Here is a 23,789-nt window from a genome sequence, read left to right as displayed (position 1 = left end):
TATTTTTGTTACTTTATAACGGTTTTCAATTTTTATTTAATTCAATGGTACATTGGTACGTCGTTTGAAAGAATTAGTACAGGGTATGAGTCCGCAATGTTTTTCAATTTTAGGTCAGTTAAGTTAGAAGGGGGTGGGGGGGGGGGGGTCTGAGGCCAAACTTAAGCAATTAAGTTAGATTTATTATGTTGAACTTTTGATGTTGCCCCTTAATGTTTCATCTACATGACTGTTCGTTGGCGATCGTGAACGTTTTCCCTTCGTGGACACGTTTATCGTAGTTGTCGGCTGATAGTTACTATTTGAAGTACCGCCACTAGCATGGTTTACAATATGTGAAGTGTTCAACTTACTCGTGGCAGTGTTTTCCGGTTCATCCGATGACCTCGTATTCTTGATGGGAGTGCGTAGCTTGGCGGACTCGTATATGAGCAGACGTTTATGACCTGTTGGAATTTCCGGCAGATAGTCCTGAATGTCTTCGGCTGTAATCTCGCCATAGCTCGAAGACTGGTATACCCAGCATTTTTTAGAGCCCTTGCATATTTCACAAGTTCCAAGTCGATATTTGCCAGCCATGCTTCTAGTTGTTTATCCCTAGTCGGTGTTCTGTTTGTGTAAATCCTGCAGTTCATCGCTTCACACTATCTGGATTTTCAAAGATGAAACGACAGAAATGGCCGCAGCGCCACTGCATGCGGACTCGCCAGGACCAAATGTCTGAACGTCTGGGAAAGTGGTTGATCGTAAAATTTGGGTTAAAATTAGAGGCGTGGTTTAGCAGATTTGTTTTGCGGGTGAAACTTTTCTTCTTCGCGCCACGATCTTTTGAGTGTGGCGGTTTGATGTTTTCGCTTGACAAGTTGAGTGACAGCTGGGAATATCTTGCGGTGAGACGCGCTGGCGGCTGGGCCTTTGTTTTGACGTTTTGAACACATCAGTGATTTCAGCAGTAATATGTGTAAAGAGTTAATAGTTTGCATTTGCCTGCGTTGTACTTCCCCACTATTGTGATGAGAAGCCGTATAACGCCGAAAGCACAGTATCGTAAGCAAGGCTACTAGGCATACACGGACTCACTCATGCTCGCCTGCCAATCTCTTGTCCAGACAGCTGGATGCTCCCCGACATAGCGGGAGATGTAGTCGGACTAACGAACCGTGCGAGCGAACAATGTCACTTCGAATCACAGGAGCAGACACAACAAAACCGAACCGTAGACATTTCAGCTTCCCAGCCCTCCGTACGATGCTGTGCGTTCAGCGACTTGACAGAAATTACAGGTGGGGGTGGACCGGTGTTTTTCGAATAGTGACCCTTCAAAGTTCTTGCACAAAAATTAATAACCCCCCTATCCGTGCATGAAAATATGTGACCTCCCCTGTTACTCAAAACATTTAGTAAAAAGACATGTGGTATGATGCAACAACAGTAGCCATTTCAGCTTCATTAGGGAGCCTTCAGTAATTACAGGTGGGGTGAGCCAGGGCGGGAATTCCGTCTCATGTGTACTGTAACATGTGACCCTCCCCTATCCTTGTGTCTAAAATGTGACCCTCCCCCAATCACCACAGTATTCTCCCCAGGAATAACTGAAACAGTAACAGTGCTTCACCCAATACATGGTAGTCTATTATGAAACCATGACTAATTTTTTTCCAATACAAAAGCAGGGTGGTTACAATGGATTTTGGTGCCAGAAATTGGATTTTGGAATTTTGCTGAAATGTTGATTCACTATACACGGTTGTAGTCTATGAAAACTGATCTTTTTTTGCCAATATATAACATAAAGCTAACAATATCTTTGCATTTATAGACATTTTATAATTGATATACACTTTGCCATCTATCCCATATGTTTCTGTCTCTTGTCTTTCATCAATAATAACTGTTCAAGGTGTATAATGTAGGATACAACTGCATCTCCTTTGCTTGTGAAGCTTGTCGATAATGTGAATTTAACAGAATCAATGTATTTCGTCGGCAATTTCCTATTCAGGAAATATCAAATGGATATTCACACGCTTAGCCGTAAAATGATTTTCTCTTAAATGTGACCCTCTCCCCAAGATAGGTTTATAAAAAGTGACCATCCCCATGGACAGTTTTCTAAAATGTGAACCTTCCCCCAATTGCCCTGGCCCACCCCCTGTAATTACTGAAGGCTCCCTTTGCCTGAAGATTTGTGATTTACTGTCTGTGCTGTCTTGTGTCTATGTTTACAAATATTGTATTACGATTTTTGATCTAGTGTTATCGGGTTATGGATGGGTATGATTGCGATTATTTTATGTGGTTACTATGGGAGAGCTGTCTTTTTGATTTTGCAGTTCGAAAGTAGGGTATCAAGAAGAATTTGCCTCTCCCAATATGAAAACCGAACGGTCCCTTAAGTGCAGCATTTACATAGGTGCAACAGAAACCTGTAACTATGCCAAAATATCAAAATCCCAATCTTTGACTTCTCTTCACAATCACAGAGTAGGTTACCCTATAGTCCTAGCAGGAGTACAAGTTACTGATGGGATCCAGACATTATGTTGCAATTTCTGCTAGAGATTGTCTCTGCGCATTTGCTGTGGACAGTGAACGAGCAATAACATTGAACCGTACGTTCATTTTCTTCTTCTTCTTCTTCTTCTTCTTATTATTATTATACATTATTGTCCAAAACAGGATAATCACCTCACAGCTCAGAGGATAGAAATAGCAACCTGACAGACATATAAAAACAAAAACAAAACAAAACACAGACTAAGTCAGCAAACACACGAAAAAATACACTTCAGAGATTCGTGTTTATTTTCTCAAACGGTCACACATGAGAGAGCGTACATAAACAGTTCCTGTGTGTGTGTGGCGCGACTGTTTTATAGAGGATTACTTTATATCCCCCAAAGAATAAGAAAGATGTTAGTCTACATGGGAGTAATATCTTATGGATTAACTTCAATAAATATGAGTGTTAAATTAAAAACCTTTCAATTAGCCTACAAAGGTTTAATGATAATAATAATAACAAGGCAGTATTGCTGAAGGCAATGAGTACTTGGGCCGTGATAGAGTAATTTGAGGACAATATATACTACTATTCAAATATGGTCTTGAATTTCCTCCTGTCAATTAGGCATTTGATTAACTGGTTATTAAACGAAGCAATGGCATGACAACGGCAAAATATGTCAAGCAACTTTGTGGAGTTTGAGGCAGGGGTTCTTTATTTATAGTGAAATTGCTTAAACTCCTTAAATATTCAAATTACAGCAAATTTCTTTTGTTCTCGATGGTAGATGTCTAATATTTAGATGGGCATATTTAGATTTCTACCCTATAGTTATCCCTATATACCAAAAATCGGACATCCAGCTCTATTGGCTTGCTCAGAATTAGATATGCGCATAATTAATGAGGTACAATATGTGGTGTCATAAGGTGTCCCATCATACCAAATATGAAGGGTGTAGCACTTGTGGTTACTGAGTTGTGGACAAATATATCTATTTGAGGTCAAAGGTCATTGAGGTCACGTGACATTTTGTCAAAATAATTGTATTGCTAAGTTATTCCTATATACCAAAAATCAGACCTCTAGCTCTATTGGCTCGCTCGCTTGAAAACAATCTCATAAACCTGGCCATATGGGCAACTGTGTATGGGCAGCTGGATACTTGACTTCCCGGAGAAGGCGAGCTGTCACGTTCAAGCTCAGGATTATTTGTTGATCAAATTTCAGTAAATTTACCTTACCTAGATGAAATTTTGTCTATAGGCTGAAATTTCGCCGAATTTTGACGAAATTGCATCGATTTTTCAGGTTCATATCCGACATTTTGAGTTTTGAGTGCAGACAAAAATAAGTTTTGAGGCAACATGGCTGCGACCCCATGTTGACCCCGGTATCTGCTAAAGTGCGGGTTGCGGGCTACGGGCTGCGGGTTTTTAGAATTATGGCTAGATTTCTAATATATGTAATATGGCATTTAGTATATAAGAAATAAAACCTTTAGAATGTGTCTATTATCAATAATGATGATCAGGTCTATCGTACAGTATCCCTTTTCCTGCGAAGTCCATATTTCACCATCAGGTCAAGATGGTTAAAATTAATGAAACACTACTATATGGTGTATTTTAACGTAATACTGTATATTTGAAGGCTGTTGAAAACATCAATGCTGTAAACTTGATTTTTTGGACTAAAGAAAACAGACCAAACCAAATGGGTGAAAATACGTCATGTTTCTGAAAAAATCAAAATCTGCTAAACTAAAAGCGGCGATTCCGAGGACCAATTTATTTATTCCGAGCTGCCTGGCCATTACAAATAATTAGGGATCTGAATCACTTTTCTTTCTTGCCATGGATGTGAGTGAGAAATATACGTAATAACAGACTGACAAAAAAAAAATCGCGCCTCGGAAATGTCGCCACTTATCGCGGAATGAAAATTGTTACATTTCTAGTATCAGGCCATAGGAAGTAAATTCTTTGTAATGCATCCATTCACATTCGGTTCCAGGGCAACTCATACAGAAATTAAACAATGCCTAGTTAAATGCAATGCATAAGAAAGATTTGACTTAAAAAAGCGTAGAAGTGATGTGTATTGTAAATGCCGTGTATTTTTCATGAAATCTTTAAAAAGAAAAAGACGTACAACAAAGGACTTAGTTTACTTCGCCGTTTCGGTTCAAGCGAGGTCGCGACCTCAGAGAACGACATTCTGCTAACATTTTACGCGAGAATTTCAGTGGGAAAAACACGCCGGTGCGTTGCCTTATTTTCAGGAATCGATCTAATAGGAATATTTTTGGATGAGTTTGTGTTCTGCAGCTCTCAATAATTTATCTCCTAATATCATGACGTATGACTTGCACCTGCAGTATGATAGTCGCTCCATGTCGGATGCCCCCTTCAAGCATTTGATCCAGCGTGACTTTGAAAAGTTTCCTACGACTATAATCGTGTTCACCACAATAAAATTATTTGAAACGGCGTTGAAAACGATTTCGAAAATTGTGCTTTTATCGGCGGTTGAACTAATCTGAAGTGTGAGAAAGGCGAAAATGATATCAAAAAACACATTTTTTCATGCCCGCAACCCGCAACCCGAAAAATAGCGCATCCGGTTGACCCCTAGCCCTGCGTACGATGCTATGTGCTACAGCTAACACACAGCATCGTACGCAGGGCTAGCGAGAGAGTTGCCGACATCGACGGTTATTTACGAGAAGTGAATAAAAGACTGTCATTTTTGGAAGCGATCGAGTAGCTGAGGTAGGCTGGGATACGACTTGGGCCCAAGAACGCTGAATTTCGGCAGTAATTTGGCTTTTTACGTGAAGTCCCAAAATGGATTTGAAGTCACCGACCTTTGCAGGGCTGTGGTGAGCGGGGCGATTAGCTGTAGCGGAACACACAGCATCGTACGCAGGGCTAGTTGACCCCAAGTGAAAATGTGTTCGCGATCAAATCTTCCTATATTTTTTCAGAATTTTCGACAAAATCATTGCTTCTTAAATCTTTTGTAAAATATAAAATACTAAAATAAAAATGCGATGTGCCATGTCTCCAGATTTCTAAAACATCGTTCGTTGACCGTTCGACGGAATACTCATTTCGCAAACTTGTGACGCAGTTGAAATTCAATACTGACCGCCAAATAATCTTAATGACGAGATCATTCTAGACCCCGGTTCTAGACATCCTCCAAATTATCCAACCATTCGCGTTAGAGTTCAGCTCGCTTAGAGTATCATAACATTCTTCGGCCTTCGTTTAGATCGACCCTAATCTCTCCCATTTAGGAAATAAATACACAAGCTACCTCGACAAAACTTCGTGCACCATCCAGGACCAAACGCACTACAAATCTGTCTTGACGTCATCATCTCCTTACATGGTAATCGGAATACCGTATTTTTTAGCAAAGGAGACACAGAATACGTCGGAGTATTCAGTTTCAAAACGTATTACATTGTGTAGATGTTGTCAAAAAAAGGTAATGTTACTGCAGTGGTATAAATTACAAAACACAAAAGTTCAAATCAGTTTATTTTGGACTGGCTTTAACCAACATTTCATATTGTTTCTTATGCCAGATTTGACCACGTACTTACTGGCGACCCCTTTACATGCAAATTTTGTGTCAAATGGTGTGTTCTCCTGGATAAACAAACGTACGATTTCTATATGAAGGAGGCGAAATTTGCCCTCAAAACTCGAAACCACCCCTTTATGGGGTGTACCTAGCTATTTTGAACGAGCTTCTCGAATCTGCAGCTCTATTTCGAAATGATGGTCTGGTTTTCTCAGCTCAAGGATAAGTGTTCTCCATCGCTGTGGGCATTACTATTCTCAACTGGGGTACAGTTTCCAGTCGTAATGTTTTTCATTGTGTCCGGGATATAAAACCTTTCCTTTTCAAACTTTCAGTTGATTAACACTAGTCCACATCTTGTCAGTGATTAAACATGTTTCAAGTTTAAATGTTAAATTCTGGTCTCGAGCCCTCCTGTTCGACCAAACTGAAATTACCCCTCCCACTTTGGCCTCGTCCAGTGGGTGTAGCAAGGGTCGTGCCATCGCTTAGGAAACGGAGGTGCATTAATTGTTGCATTTCGATGCACATTTTGATTATATTCAGAAGATTTTGTGGCAAAAACTCAGATAGAGAAGCATTTATATTCACATCTCACTTATTCATGACTGGCTGAGAGCAGCACTTCCATTAAGTTAGCATCATTACGCCATTTATTATGCCAAGAAAGATGAAGCCAAGACATTTTGCCCTCCCTGGTCTCAGCCAGAAATGGTTATACCTTACAGAGTTTTTTCCCACGGAATGAAAACAAATGTACTTGGGCTGAGGCCCAAGTACAATAATAATTTTATTTCTTACACGCACTACACATACGTCTCAGTGCGATTTACATATTTAAAAAAAGAAACAAACAAATACTAAAAACCAGCAACAGCAATAGAAGAGAACGAAAACAAACAATGTCAAAATCTGTCAACACCTGTAACATTCTCGTACAATAAACAAAAGAAATTGATAAAAAAGAACATTATGAAAGCAGCAGAATAAATTAAAAAGTCCCAGTTAAAATTCCCAGTTAAAAAGTCCCAGTTAAAAACCATACAGAAGATGATCCTAAAAACTCAATCACAAATAGCACTGATTAAAAAGATGAGTTTTTAAAAGACGTTTAAACAGTCAACAGATCTGGCGTTGCGAATCACTGGCGGCAGCGAATTCCACAGAGCAGGTGCACAAACAGAGAATGCTCTCTGCCCATATGCTTATTAAAGTTTCCATGAGGTGGCACCAACCGCAAAGAGTCAGCTGATCTGAGATCTCTCACTGGGGTGTAAATTTCAAGCAAATCAATTAAATAAAGTGGTGCGAAGCGATGAATGGTTTTATAGGTAGTTAACAAAATTTTGAATTTGATGCGAGCACCAACAGGCAGCCAGTGCAGATCAATAAGAACAGGTGTGATGTGATCGAATTTCCGAGTCCGTGAGACGAGACGAGCCGCAGCATTTTGAAGTGATTGTAGGCGATCCAGCTGAGTCTTATTAACACCATACAGGAGACTATTACAATAATCAAGCTGAGACGTAATGAATGCATGAACCATCTTTTCCGTTGTAGGTTTGTCCAATAATGGGCGGATCTTGCCAATTCTAGATAGTGCGTAGAAACCTTTCCTGCAGACATGGCTAATATGATCAGAAGCAGAACCGTCGTTGTTGAGCTTAACACCAAGATTGCGAACTGAAGTGGACGGGGCAATATCAAACTCGCCTATCCTAAGGCTGGAAATTTTCACCGCATCTGATCTCAGGCGTGACGAAAACTGAATCACCTCTGTCTTATTGTCGTTGAGAATCAACATATTGGATCTCATCCACCTGCGAATTTCATCTACGCATATCTCAAGAGAAACTTGCACTTCATCAGGTCTCTTGCACACACCATAAATCTGCGAGTCATCCGCATACAACATATAGTTGAAATCATGCTTGACAATGATGTTTTCAGGTGGCGCTGTATACAGTGTAAAGAGAATTGGTCCCAAAACAGAACCTTGGGGGACGCCATATGTCATATTTGTACTGGGTGATGTAAATGAGTCTATCTTTACACGCTGATTACGATTGTTGAGATAGGATCCGAACCATGATAGAGCTTTCCAGTAATGCCAAACGGAATTGAAGTCTGTGAAGGAGTACATCATGGTCAACCGTATCGAAGGCAGCAGACAAGTCCAACATGATAAGGAGAACATCTTTCTTTTCGTTGAGAGCGAGCATGATGTCATTATGCACACGCAGAAGGGCAGTCTCTGTGCTGTGGTGAGCGCGATACGCACTTTGGAACTTGCTTAACAGTGATGGTTAGCCAGGTGAATGTTCGATTGCAAATTAAGCAACAACCCGTTCAAGTAATTTCGATATAAATGGCAGATTTGACACAGGTCGGTAGTTCTTCAGACTGTTTGGATCAAGGTCCGGGTTTTTCAGCAATGGTCGAATGATCGCAGATTTAAAATGACTGGGAACGACACCAGATGATAGTGATGCATTAAAGAGATGCGTAATGAACGGTGCGAGAACATAGGCGAATTTCTTGATATAGTTTGTCGGGAGGATATCCAGATCAAATGATTTTGGAGCTGCCTGCTCAATAAGAGTACGAACCTGATGCACAGACACCTCACTGAAAGTTGGTAAATTATGAGATGGTAAGGTGTTGCCAGTGTCGGTACTGTAACTAATGAGGCCTTCACGAAGTTTGGCAACTTTGGAGTTGAAATAGCTCAGGAATCTTGATGGTAGTTCCTTCGATGGAATCTCACTAGGTAGAGCTTTAGCGTTGATAGCTTTCGTATCAGATAACTCAGAGACGATCTTAAACAACTTGTCATCTGCCTCTTGGATGCGAGCGCGATGGTAGTCGGCCTTTAATACGTCACAGCGGCGAAAATATTCAATTCGCTTTATCAGAAAAATCTGCCGATCAATCTCAAGCTTTGTTGAGCGATACTTTGACTCCAGCCGTCTCACATTCTTTCTTAACATCAGTAGCTCTTCGCAGTACCATGAAGCACGTACCTTTTCAGTAACCACTTTCTTCTTAATCGGCGCTACAGTGTCGAATATCTCCGTAACGGTGTCGCAATAAAATGTAGAAATGGCTTCAGCGTCGAAATCTAGTGGGTGACTGGACAACTTGGTAGAGATTTCATCTTGAAAGACGTCCATGTTAACAGTTCGGAAATCGCGACGCGAAACCACTTTTTTGGGTGCAGGGCGTCGAAGATTCAGATCAAACCGTATGAGACTATGACCAGAGTTCATAAAGTTCGATACATCCACCGAGTGAACAAGCTCATCTGTCGAACGTGTAATTGGGAGATCTAGAACATGGCCTTTGTTATTTTTCGGTGTGAGAATATATTGATGTAACCCCATCGAGTGCAACAGGTTCATAAATTTGACTGTGTCGGGCGAGTTCAGGTGAATGTTAAAATCGCCAGCGATGATAAGATGGCCGGGCGACGGTACAGCAGACTCAAGTAGAGTGGAAAATTCAGCAAGAAACTCGTTGACGGTTGAATTATTCTTCTGCGATTTCGGTGGGCGGTAGATGGTAATAACACGTAAAGACTGGCTCCAAACACTCAAAAGATTGGTATGAACCTGCTCGTTTCTCAGTAACACGTAGATTAGAACGGGCAATTACAGCGACGCCGCCTCCTCTACGTTTAGAGCGAGACTGGTGGTGAATAGAATATCCGCTAATGGCCGAGTTGAATTCAGCGATTGCAGGGTCGGCTTGATTCTTGAGCCATGTTTCGGTGAGAACAAAAATGTCCAAATCATCGTTAATCAGGGTTGTTGCAATGGCACCAATTTTTCCAGTTACAGAGCGAGCATTCCAAACGGCAGCATTGAGTCGTAATTTTTGCAAACAAGTCGACAACTTTGGGATTTTCAATAGGACTGGAATTCGTCTCTCTACAGCTGGTTTAATAATACGATGTGTAATGAAACTTTGAATACCCACCACTTACGTCTTTCCTTCACTTCTGCTTCAGTTAGATCCAAAGACATACCTGGACGTCATGGTTGATTGGACAAATAAATATAAATATGGGTTCCCTGTCTGGCATGGTCCGTTCAGTGGAGGATTCATGTGCACCCATCCCGACACTGTTAAGGCAATTATATCGACCGCAGGTAATAAGGGCGAATCCTAGATTTGACAAGCATTGCACAGAGCTTTAAAGACACAAAGTCGGCCATTTTTCATGAAATTTGTTTGATACGAGATACTACTTATATTGTCTGACACGTTGAAAGACACTGAATGAATGGGTTACCATGCATATATTTTACCCCAGTTTTAGACACAATAAATGAACCATCGCAAAAATGAATAAATAGTCCTGACCAATTCATTTTCCCCATGGTTTCATGTATTGTGTCTAAAATCGGGATCGAATACGTGCATGGTCACCCATTCATTTATTATCTTTCAACGTGTCAAACAATATGAGTAGTATCTCGTATCAAGCAAACTTCATGAAAAATGGTCGACATTGCCCCTTTAAGCACTATCAAACATTACATTGGGGTGGAGGGGTATGCGTATGTGTGTATATCTATGCGTACATACATACACGCATGTAGATTGATGCATAGATGCCACAAGGCAAAAACGGTAGCACTTGGCCAGTCCAGTGCTGCCGAACATTAACAATGGTGACAAGGATATTGAAAATGCAGAATGTGAAAAATTGCTTGGTGTAAAATCCAGAGTGATTTACCATGAACATTACATGTTGATGGCAAAAGGGCAAACTGTATCTTCTTGCCAGAATTAAGCATTTGCCGGTTTCAGCGAGGCGTCACTTTTATAATAGTTTCATTTTACAATATTTTGATTATTGTCTTAGTATTTTGGGTTGTTGTACTCAGAAGGACATGGATCGCATGAACAGTCTTTTAAAGCGGCCAATGCGACTCATTTTTAGTCCCAACGGACATCGTCCGGGGGACTTATAGGTTTGGTCATGTCCGTGCGTCCGTCTTCCGTTCACGCAGATATCTCAGAGATGCCTGGAGTGATTTCATTCAAACTTGGTACAAGGATTGTATCTTATGTCATACATATGCACGCCGATTTGTTTTGTGATACGATCAAATATGATTGTAATGTACCCATTTTGTTACGATTTTTTCATGTACGGAGCCATAACTCTGGCACATCTCAACCGATTTTATTCAAAGTTGGTACAAGGACATTGACCTATGTTATACATATGCACGTCAATTTGTAAATCGATGTGAATCGAGATTGTTAAGAACCCACACCAAGAATTCACCAGGACATTCGTGCACAGAACCCGGATGTTACTATTTGCCCTACACACGGAAAGAAACACTCAGATTAAAAGGCTCGAACAATATCCGCAGCCATAAGTCAGTCATGTATCAACCGATTTTATTCAAAGTTGGTACAAGGACATTGATTGACCTATCTCATAAATATGCATGTCTATATTGGTTTCACAATTTCATACCAAATGGCTGCCTGATGGCCATTTTGTTACGATTTTTTTGTGTACAGAGCCATAACTCAGACATTTCCACCAATATCATTCAAAGCTAGTACAAGGACATTGACCTATGTCATATATGCACATCACTTTGTTTCACTTTGTTTCACATCGTGCAGTTATTAGAGATAAGAGGCCTACAAATAACAAACAACTTGATTATCTTTTACGAGTTGACCTATTATCCCTAGGAACTGCACAACAAAATTTAATGTGACGAGCAGTTTCAGAAAAAATGAGTTTCGACGAGGAAAAAAAGAAAATCGTTCCCAAAAATACAAATATGCATATTTCATCAAGATTTAAACAAATACGGCCAAGTTTCTTTGAAAATTAGGTTTTGTTACAAATAGGGTTGATTGTTACAAATAGGGGTAATACAGAATGAATGCCCGAAGCACTGCATAACTTTATGAAATATGGTACTGGTGATAATCTCACCGGTGTTATGATAGGATGCAAGAATGTTTCGCAGCATCCTGTCGATTAATTACTAATTGACTCATTTAATGACCTTTTGTAATTAGGATGGCGGCCTACATTGGTTTTATATTTCACCACCAACGAAATCATTCTCGACTATTAAGCCCCATCTGCATCGCAGTATTTTTAATCACAGACGTAATTAATGAAGAGGACTCCCCGAGAACTTGCAATTAAATTACCCATTAACATTTGGGGACTGTGTCATCAACGATGACTTGTTAATTATGACATTGGTATCTGAACCGTTGAAAGATTTACACTTCTACGATGGTATCCGCTATCTTATCCCTACAAGTGCAACCTAGTAGTATCTGTACACTAGTGTATTTTTTGCCTGTCTCCTCCATAAATCAGGGATATGTTAACAGAATACGATCCACAAGGATCTTTACGACCTGTTAGTAATAAAACTCTACAAGTACCATTTGCTAGAAGCAAATAATTAAAGCAGTCTTTTACTCGTAGCTTATTTAACGAGTTGCCTACAGCAATAAGAAATTGCAGAGCAACTCTCATACATACATACATACATACATGCATGCATGCATGCATGCATACATACATACATACATACATACATACATACATACATACATGCATGCATACATACATACATACATACATACATACATACATACATACATACATACATACATACATACATACATACATACATACATACATACATACATACATACATACATACATACATACATACATACATACATACATACATACATATATGCATGCATGCATGCATGCATGCATGCATACATACATAAAATACACACATAAAATACATACATAAAATACATACATACATACAAGGTGAGTGAGACAGACAGAGATACGCATACTTGACATAAGCTTACACATATTCATCTTACGACATTTTACAGAACCTAAAAATGATTGGACATGCTCAGTTGTTAAGCCCTGGCTCGGCGATGGCTTGGTGATCAGTAAAGGAGCCAAGTGGAAGAGAAACCGCAAACTACTCACACCAGGCTTCCATTTTCAAATTTTAAAATCGTATTCGAAGCTATTCATCGACAGTGCGAGCATTCTGGTGGTAAGCTTGCGAATAACATGCCTTACTTGAGGACGCTATCCCTTGTAATCCGTTGTAATCCACTGTATTTATACAGTATAAAAGAGGACCCTTCGCATACTCTGCACACTGATATGAATGATACAATACACTAATCTGATGAGCCTTTCAATCTCCACATCGATATTCATTAATAAGATTAAAGGTTTTTCTGAAACCTCGTTACACTATTTTTACCCTAATAGCTCACATCTTACATGAAATATTACAAACCATCATGAATTTTACGTCATTCTTTTTCAGACTAAATGGTCCGGTCTCTGTGACCAAGGTTCAATTGAAATATCTCAGCAGCTAAGATTGCTGACGTTACATTCATTGATGAAGTGTATATTCAGCTTAGATAGCCAGTGCCAGACAAAACCGTAAATATTTTCTGTTTTTGAAATTTGAATTATTCATCAAAAGTGTAGTTTACGTAAGGAGTTTACAGAATATATATATATATATATATATATATATATATATATATATATATTATATATATATATGTATATATATATATATATATATATATATATATATATATATATATATGTGTGTGTGTGTGTGTGTGTGTGTGTGTCTGTGTCTGTGTCTGTGTCTGTGTCTTTATGTGTTTCCAAGCAACCGACAATGTGCTATCTGATGCAAACAACTGAAACTGACGTCTCAATTAAGACATTGCAGCTTCAATGGGTACAGTCGTGATCATAAAGAATCAAGCATAAATTTTCAAATGATTGACCATCAGTCTACTAGGCAAATGAGACGACATCGATTCGATGAGACTTTGTTGTTTGTGTTATAGATAAAACAATCTTGGTTTGCACACGCTCAATACATGTGAGTACCAGACACTGTACCGGCGAGGTCGTGTGAAATCGGGAGTTATAGGGGTAATCCGTACCCTTTCGGATAATAAGCTTATGTGCCCGTATTTTGGCATGACTGTCAGCACACAAGGCTTATATAAGCTGCGTTCACAAAAACCTTGAGGAGGCCGCAGGTATTCAGGGTAGATTCGAAAATTTTGGTGGTAGTGGAAGGGGGGTGTTGAAAGTTTTGCACTGCCTATGGGGGGACCAGAAAATTGTTTGGTTCCCTTTTACCTTAACATTTTCCAAATCCTAAGTTTGTCAGGTAATTCCATGAAAAATGAATAACATTTTAATGCCATCGAATTGTTCTAATGTCGGTAATAATTCCAAAATATAGATATATTTTGTCACATTTCATGACTTTTATCTCGAAAAAATCTAATAATGTATGATTTTTCGTAAAAAAGCCCAAACAAGTGGGCCTTTTTAGCTCACATTTGGTATATGTATATATCCCTAGGAGAGCTTATATAGTAGGTCGGCGGCGTCTGTCTGTCTGTCTGTCTGTCTGTCTGTCTGTCTGTCTGTCTGTCTGTCTGTCTGTCTGTATGTATGTATGTATGTATGTATGTATGTATGTATGTATGTATGTATGTATGTATGTATCTATGTATGTATATGCGGATGTATGTCCGTCCTCATCAAAATTTCCAAAACCACAGTACCTACCATCTTAGTATTTGATGTACAGGTGGACCAAGGGTGGAGATCTAAATCTGTTCAAATGAACATGTCAGTGTCAAAAATATGCAAATGAGATAAAAAGGGAAAACCCTGCTAATTGCTAAAACTGTAATCATAGGCCAGATTTGGTTGACACTTGGTATGCAGTTTCTTTATGGTGACTTTGGTTAGATTTGTTCAAATTGTAGTGAAATTTTGATGGTTGTATTTTGGGGCAATTTTTCCTGTTTTTTGTAGAAAAATCTTCCTCTCGGAAAGTGCTCGTCTAATTGCCTTGAAACTTAGTATGCATAATCCTAGGGTTGTTAAAATTTTGGTGAAATTTTCATATTTGTATTTTGGGGCAATTTTTCCCATTTTTGGTCAAAAATCATTTTTTCTGATTTACAGAGCTGAGCGACGCACATTTGACGGTGAAGTAGAGCTAGATATTGATAAGCTTGTGGTATTCATTACCTACTTTATTCTTAAATGTAAACAACAACACGATTGGAACTAATTTGGGATAATTGGATTGTAAACAAATGTTGATTGAATCTGCAAATGTTAGCTCATCTGCCTTTCTATTTAAGCATATTGATGCAATATTTTCACCCTGAGTGCTTGTATATATTGCTATTTTATTATTACTTCCAGCCGTTATTATATCTTTATGACTGTCCATGGGCCAAACCACGCAAGGAGGCCAAGACCAAATTTGTTGAGCTCTTAACTGAATAATTTCCACATTAAATGTGGTCAGCTTCGAAATGTGAAATGCTTAGATGGTTATCTATAACAGAATGGGATCTTGTGGATGTTGATAAAATAATAAAAATATACATTTCATGACAAAGCCAGGTCCCTAAAAGTAGTGATGGCAATCATCACACAGCGAACTATTACAACTAAATAATTGAAAAGTACAAAAACAAAGACAATACCTCCTTCCCTTTCTCTACCTATCACTCCTTACCTCTTCTCTCAGTTTGATGTGCCCTCAGTGGTGCATCAAATGGTGAAATGAGGGCCATTCGAAGTTTTATTGCGCGTATTGTGCAATGGCACATCCTGGAATTAACACTGATTATGATGTACTAGGTTGCATGTTATTGTGTAAGTGTGTGTGATCAACGGTTGCAACAATTGTCAACCATTTCATACTTCAATGGACAGCGCATTAAAATTTGTTCGAATGCACTTGACTATGATATCACAAGCTATAGGGTCCATAGAAGCTATTAAACATCGTGTATACACTCACTTTTGCTTGCCACATGTGACCAAATGTGAGCACAGTATCATTGACGCTATTTTTGAATTCTGGCATATGAGAATAATATTAATGAAAAAAGATGGGGGTCATGATGCTTGATTTTCCTAAATTTTCACATTCTCATTGTAAAATAACACAAAAGTAAAATCGAGAAAAGTGAAGATTTTAATTTAAACAAAAAAGTGTGTAACTGAATTGAATTATTTATTTTCCACCAAATTTGCCATTATTACACCCACAATTTTAGAGGTTAGAAAGTTAATTTTATTGAATATTTAACCTCCAATTATTGTCAATTTTAGCAACATCTACGTCATAAATGTCTAGTTCTTCTGCAAAAATATTTAGTTTCCTCAGTTTTTCACAATTTAGCAAAATGAAGCCAGGAATTCACAATTCGCATTCTCTTTCATAATCGTCATTTTGTGTGCCCTTCAGCAGGTGCTATTGACCTTGCAAGAGTTGGATTAACTAAAGTACTTAGGCTTAGACTGATAAATCCAAAAAATCCAATGATGCTTTTAAAATACCTTACAGGAATATAGCTCTACGAGTTGAACTGCAAAATACATGTTTATTTTTTCTTTGTGTTCATCTTTAATAAGCATGCAGCTATATGATACTTGTGGAGGACTTGAAATTTTTTTAGGGTACTGTGGGGGGTCTGAAAAAAAAATCAATTTCGCGATTCCTCAAGCCCCCTCCCCCTAACCGTTATTTGTGAATCAGCCTTATGCTACTTTGTTTGCGAAAGCTAGGAAATTTCATAGCTGCTTTCTTTGTTATGTGTCCTGTCCCGGTGTTTGATGCGAGTTTGACATGACTTGCTGTATTCTTAGAAATGTGAACAGTATAAATGCCACATTCCTAGTATAGAATAAATACACTAGTGCTTAAATACTCGGAATTGTCATCCACACAATGAACTGATGAATCACAATTCATGAATGTGCGCACGCGTGCTTGAATGTGTGTATCTATATCTATCTGCATATGGTACTTGTGTTTATGTCTACATTCATTGAGTTGAGTATTTTAGCGAAAGGAGAAATGTCTGTAGATAAAAGATTTCCGACTGTTTCAGTCATGCTCCTATAATGTGTTCATTCTCATTTAGGGAATTCAATCCGTATGTGACGGCAGTTTATGAAGTTTCAGAGCTCATCTTGAAGAGATTTTTTAATATTCTGCATTACAACGATTTTATATACTACAACCTTACGGCCGATGGTAGGAAGTATCGACGCTCTTTGGAATGCTTGCACAACTATTCACGAAATGTTATAAAAGAGAGAAAAGCGGCCCTAGAAGTCGAAACGGCAACAGGCAAGGTCAACGACAAAAGATATGTGGACTTTCTGGACATCCTGTTTTCTGCTAAGGTGAGAACATATCGTGATACTGTTATGCCATCGTAGAGAATACTCGTACACATTAATTCCGGAAAACAAGACAAAGTATGTTTTTACTTTTCATTCTCACTCGATCACCAAAACCATACTGGTATATTTACCACTAAAGGACAGACCCACACAGGAAGAGCACCCCCGAAAAATATCATGGGGTAATGGGTGCTTAAATGTGGAAGTGGTCAATAATCAACAAAACTTACCGCTTGATCACAGTGTTCGTATTAGGCAAGTATTGATAGCGAATAAGTTATTTGCAATACTGTAAGCTAAATTTCACCCTGACTTCGCTGCCTTGAAAGCCAGTTATACTACTTCAATGAATGACAGGACGAAGACGGCAAGGGTCTGACGGATGAGGAAATCCAGGATGAAGTGGACACATTTATGTTCGCAGGACACGACACCACGGCTAGCGGCATATCATGGTGTCTATACAACCTGGCCAAACACCCAGATCATCAGAGGAAATGCCAGCAAGAGATAGACGAGTTCTTTCTCAAGAAAGGAAGCATCGATGTTGAATGGTTTGTCCGTTTACTTGTTTACTTGTTACTTACATATTACCCAAGAAATATTGTTATGATGTGATCGTCTCAAAAATATGTATGGAGCGTTGGAAGAGGCGTATGGTTTGATACCCATTTTACTGGGTTTTTGGTAAAAAGTATATCAGAGTTCGATAGTCCCACATTGACATCGTTGAGTGTTCGATACAGACTAAGACTGCAGCCAACCGTTTCTGCAAAATCGTGCGCGGTCTTCAGTGGGCTTACCGTCCACATTTATTAATTTGAAACGAAGAACAGTGAAGGACTGCGAAGAGCAGTATTTCTCAATACAGAAATGATAGAAATAGTATTTTTAGTGCAGAATTTAGTGAAGGATACGTATTACTAACGTTTAAAGAGTATGGTGAGGGACTGTGTTATCTGCACAAAATGAGTTGAAGGGCAGCATTTTCACTACAGACTATAGGGCGAAGGACATATTTTCATCAAAAATAGGGCGAAGGACAATGTTATTAGTGCAGAATATCCTGAAGGACAGTATTTCCACTGCAAAATAGGGCGAAGGACAGTGTTATTAGTGCAGAATATGGTGAATGACAATATTTTCGTAAGAGAACAGGGTGATAATACTGCTCCACATCTGAACCTAAGCTGAAACTATTGTCCTAAGCTTAATAATTATGAACATCAAAATTAAGGTGGAGCTGCATGTTGCCAACACACCTTTTTGCAAAGCATATATTTTTCATCAAAGATGACAAGGAAACCCCCTCATACTATATATTTCCAAACAGCAGACTCTAAAATTAGCATGGCAGCAGTAGTTTTCTTTTTAAGGATGAAGTGGGTGTATATTTAAGGTAAAAGAGCCAATTTTGGTATCAACTAAAAGAACCAATTTTTGTATCAACGATAAATGTAATTTAAGTAAAGAAGTTGAAGCTATTTTCTGAAATAAAATATTTCACCTGACAGAAGAGAATATGTAGAAAACAAACGAGTATTTTATTTTGCATTATCTCTCCTCATTCTAAAATGGCAAGTCTAGAAAGACTGACACTCAAAAAAGTGATTAAAAGCATGATTACCAAATTAAAATGCCTCATATTCAAAATGTAAGACTTTTATTTCAAAACAAAGAAGGTATTTTGTTATGCAGCACTTAAAGAACATAATGTGAAAATTTCAGAAACTTTGACCCGCCCGAGTGAAGTTAAATTACTTATTCTTTACTTAAATTAAATTCGGAAATTTTGAATTTGGGAGGAAAAACAAGCCGGTAAATGGGGTGATTTGCATTCATTTGCATAAATTAAATCTTATGTATACCGGAATTTACAACTGCTTGACAAACTAAAAGGTGAAATCAGCCAATATTTTCATCTTGGGTTAACAAATTAATTGAAATTGAAGGAATATTTGCGAAAAAATGATTTTTGAGCAAAATAGGCTATGTTGAGTGCAGCGCCCCCTTAATACCATCAGTACCATGTTTCACCACTTCTCCGATAAGAGACTAGATACCCCCACGTAGGTTGTGAGTTCGAACCCTATTGGAAACATCTTATTAATAACTGTCCGTCCTTCCTTGTCATTCGTCCATTCTCTTCCTCCTTTTATTTTTTGATATTTATGATTCCGTTATTTTTTCTGTAAGGGAGGACTTGAACAGTTTATCGTACCTTACAATGTGCCTCAAAGAAAGTTTGCGCATAGCACCACCTGTACCAGAAATTTGTCGGAAACTAACAAAAACACTTGAGTTGCCAGATGGAAGAGTGTTTCCAATCCGTTAGTATCCACATGTGAGAGCGAGCGAGCGAGCGAGAGAGAGAGAGAGAGAGAGAGAGAGAGAGAGAGAGACTCTACACTACACTTGCATGCTTTCCTAGAGTAGTGCAGCTGCACTGTTCAGAATCATCATGCAGTATAAAAATGGAAAAAAAGGTTTGCACACATTGCCTTCTAAGGACGCCTGTTCCTCGAGTTTCAGAACGCTAGACATCTAGAAACTGACGCTTTTTACAGATTATTTGTCTGATGATTGCTTTTCGTGCATGAAACTTGGGTGACAAGCATTCTTAGTGTGTAAAAACCCAAATATCTGACACAACATGAACTCTGTTCAGCGTGAAAAAATATATGCATGTGTATTCAAGATATTGTTCATACTTTCTTATTCAATCTGGTCATCTTCTCAGTATCACGAAATATTTAGCAGAGATTTGTCTGCCTCTTTAAACAGGCATGTCGATCTGGATAAACATGTACGCTTTACATCGAAACGTTCACGTGTGGAAAGACCCAGAAGTGTACGATCCGTTTAGATTTCGTCAAGAGAACGCAGAGCAAAGGTCACCCTTCGCCTATGTGCCGTTCTCCGCTGGACCAAGGTGGGTTGATGCTGATTGGCATGTTAGTGCCTTTTTCTCCGTCGGTTGGATGGAGGTTCTATTTTCAATGGCCAAGTTGAATTCTGTGAAAGATATGATCTCACTTTTGACCATGGATGTACAAGAGCGACGAACGTGCTGATCAAACGATTCCTTCAATGATGTGATTATGGATCTGTATTGGAAGGAGTTTCACAACCAACTTGAATTTCCAACATTTTTAAAGATGTTATGAGATCAACATAATAAATCTACAAAATTTTACTTGGTGAAAAAACGATTACTTTTTATTATCCCTGGATTGCTACATGTTAGTTCCGGGATTCGCTGGAAGTTTTTTTGGATGGGGAATACTTACAGAAGATTGAATGGGAAAGAGTGAGTATATGGATAAAATCGAATAAATCGAATTCATCATATGGGAAATTTAACATTATCTTTTGAGTGTTGGTATCAAGATATTTGTGAATATGTATTCTCGGGCTACGTTTGACATTTTTTCAAACAAAACATTCCGATGACATATAGCTTGTTGGATAAGATTCAAGAAATGCCACGGCAATGTTACGATGAAAGTCTTCCCTTCAGTCAAAGTTTTAAAGCTTATACCCTTCATGATTTCATAGACCAATGGTACAGGGAAAAGCCCACTACCTTTGTGAGGTTCTTCAATAGCCTGTCATCTTATTTGATGAAAAATACCACAATGCTTTTCATGTTTATGCATAACAATAAATTCTCATGAAAAGCATAGGATGTATTCTCACTGGACTTAAGGACGTATTTGAAGTTTACTATCAGCATTACTGATTATATTAATAGCAATGATACCCATCTGTTATCTAAATATCATAAGTCATAAGTCGTGTAATACACAGTTACAGTATAGGATAGAGGAACCGTACATATAACACGGCACAGTCAAAGTCGAGAAAGAAAGATATATGGACCCCTGGTTAAACAACCAAGAAGTGATGATGCAAACTATACAAAGGTGCCTCGGAAAATCGGGTTTCCACTCAATCTTGCATTTTTGTGCTGTTTTCCCAACAGGAACTGCATCGGCCAGAATTTTGCCATGAGCGAGATGAAGATAGTTCTCTCCGTACTGCTGCACCACTTTGAATTTTCACTTGATGATCAAAAACCTGTCAAACCAATATTAGGGTTAATTCTACAAGCTGTGGATGGTTTGCACCTGTGTGTGAAGAAACGTCCATGAACAAGAAATTCCAGCGCAAATGGCACTTACATACATGTAGTGTTTAACTGTTCTTTGTTTGAGTTTAACGAATACTCATTCAGGCCTATCTAAGTTTGACTTGTTGTATTCATATAATTTGCACTAGTTATTTTGTGGAACAAATTAATACGTAAACTTGGACAAACATATGAAATTGTTGAAATCAGAAAAATTTCAACAAAGCTAAAGCAAAGATTCACTGTACAGATAAGTTTGTAAGGTACAGTGCATCATGAAAAAATATAAATTCAAGGTGAATGTGCATTATTTCTGGATTCTCTATTTGCTCCACTAATTTCAATATAATTTTCAATAACTCTCATATTGCACATAGAATTTGACAATAATTTCATTCTTGTTAGGAATTGATAAAACCAATGACCCAATTATCCTAAATATATGCTTTTTGTTTGCAAAATATACACAGATATGATTTTTTTGATATAAGATTGTCGCATGATTTGATATCATTTAAATATGCATTTAAAATGTATACTTTGTGTTGGTATGATAACGAAGTGTAGTGGTGCATTTGGTTTTGGAATACCGTTTGTTTCTCCACTCAAGTCATGCATATTGAAATGTAAAGTACTTGCAGTAGATTAGCCAGCATGATGCATTTTGTTCACAATTCAATGTTGTCATTGACGTTGAAAAAATAAATTCTATGCTGGACCAATACTCAGTTATGTCAAAGATAACATCCAACACTGCACGTATGGGGCGCGCTGTTGACAAGTTGAAGACCCAGGTATGCGAATGTGGGTCTGGGAGAAGAACAAGAAACTTTTTGAACAGACACAGGCAAAGTACTGGAAAATACATCAAAAGTTACAGATAATAGCACTTAAGAGAAAACCTACATTAGGAATAGCGAAATATGATGCCTGTGTCCCCTTGACCTAGAAGATATTTTACATTCTCCTATTACCTTTTGTTACGAGTTGATTTTTAAAGACGCATAAAAAGATACAATAGTTGATATTGAAAAGCCAACAGTGCAACAACTGCCACATCTGGCAATGTTCATCAAAAGTGTAAAGGCTTTATAAAGGTAAAAGGCATCTCTATTAAAAAAAGGTGTGTTTGGAAATGTTTGTGAAAATTCCACATACAATTTTAGGAAAAAATCCACAATTATCATTTTCACAAAACCATAAACGGCAATAAAGTAAAAAATATGTTTAAAGCAAATGTATTAATTAACTGATTTCTTTCGCCTTTTATATACATTCACATTATCCAACTTAAGATCCATTTGTCCAGGATTTTATTCTCGATTTATCAAACTATAGTTCCAGGATTTTTCTTATAGAATATTTTAACAGACATATCAGCCAAGGGTAACTTGGGCATGATGTACATAATATTTCAGACAGAAGGATCATTTTTATACTTGTTTAATAAAGTCAATGTGATTTTTCATATAATCTGTATTTTCATCAGGTCAATCTAGTATTATTAAATGAAAATATCATCGCTATCAGAGGGCCAGTTGCTGTAACTTGTGATGATTTTTTCTTTTTGTATGTCAATTGCAAGTTCTTGTTCTACTCCCCAAAGCATGTTAAAACACCAACTATCTAGCTTGTCAACACAGTGTTTGTTAACGGAAGATGCACTGTTGTTGTTCATATTTGAATTCTAGTGCAGAGAAATGTTGACTTGTCTACAATAACAAAGCAATCTACACATGCACAAACTGAGTGTACAAGCTTTATTAACGTGGCTGTGTATTTTAACATGGTTTGGGAAAAGAACAAGCAACTGTTGTTGACATTTAAACCAAAAAGAGTGAAAATATCAATATGTGGCAACTAATGGGCAGCATGTATATAACTCGTGTGTGGCGCAGTTGTGTGAGCTCCGGAGAATAACGATCTACACGACATATATTCATTAACAGACCATGATACTTCTAGTGTCTCTATTTCAGAGTAATATTAATGCACCCTACCCTCACTTAAAAAGCACATTAAAATAATTTTGATCGAAAAACAACATCTATCAGAACTCTTACATAAAGTTTTATCTACCACAGGACCTCAACCACACTCTAATATTTCAGCACCATTGAGCGACCTCTTAAATTCCTTTGCTACTAGTACATGTGTCATAATCTTCCAAATTGGCGCACAGAATAGTAAAATTTCACGCTCACAATACATTAGCGTTCTGGGACGCGAGTGATCAAGCTGAC

The 23,789-nt window shown here is 38.1% G+C and overlaps 1 protein-coding gene across 1 annotated transcript in view; it reads left to right on the top strand.

The window, feature by feature from the left end:
• Positions 1-23,581, top strand: part of LOC139139075 (cytochrome P450 4F2-like) — a 29,361-nt gene extending 5,780 nt beyond the window's left edge. Inside the window, exons 2-9 of the mRNA XM_070707809.1 lie at positions 10,113-10,254; positions 13,022-13,194; positions 13,477-13,598; positions 17,150-17,414; positions 17,772-17,968; positions 19,611-19,744; positions 20,199-20,346; positions 21,400-23,581. Coding sequence (XP_070563910.1) covers positions 10,113-10,254; positions 13,022-13,194; positions 13,477-13,598; positions 17,150-17,414; positions 17,772-17,968; positions 19,611-19,744; positions 20,199-20,346; positions 21,400-21,568 — 1,350 coding nt within the window. The 3' untranslated portion in view covers positions 21,569-23,581. The remainder of the gene's footprint in view (positions 1-10,112; positions 10,255-13,021; positions 13,195-13,476; positions 13,599-17,149; positions 17,415-17,771; positions 17,969-19,610; positions 19,745-20,198; positions 20,347-21,399) is intronic.
• Positions 23,582-23,789: the final 208 nt, after the last annotated feature.

The sequence above is a fragment of the Ptychodera flava genome, chromosome 8 (genome assembly GCF_041260155.1).
Source record: "Ptychodera flava strain L36383 chromosome 8, AS_Pfla_20210202, whole genome shotgun sequence".
In the NCBI taxonomy this organism is placed as follows: Eukaryota; Metazoa; Hemichordata; class Enteropneusta; family Ptychoderidae; genus Ptychodera; species Ptychodera flava.
The sequence above is the reverse complement of the archived record's forward strand: the minus strand, read 5'-3'. Positions and strand labels throughout refer to the sequence as shown.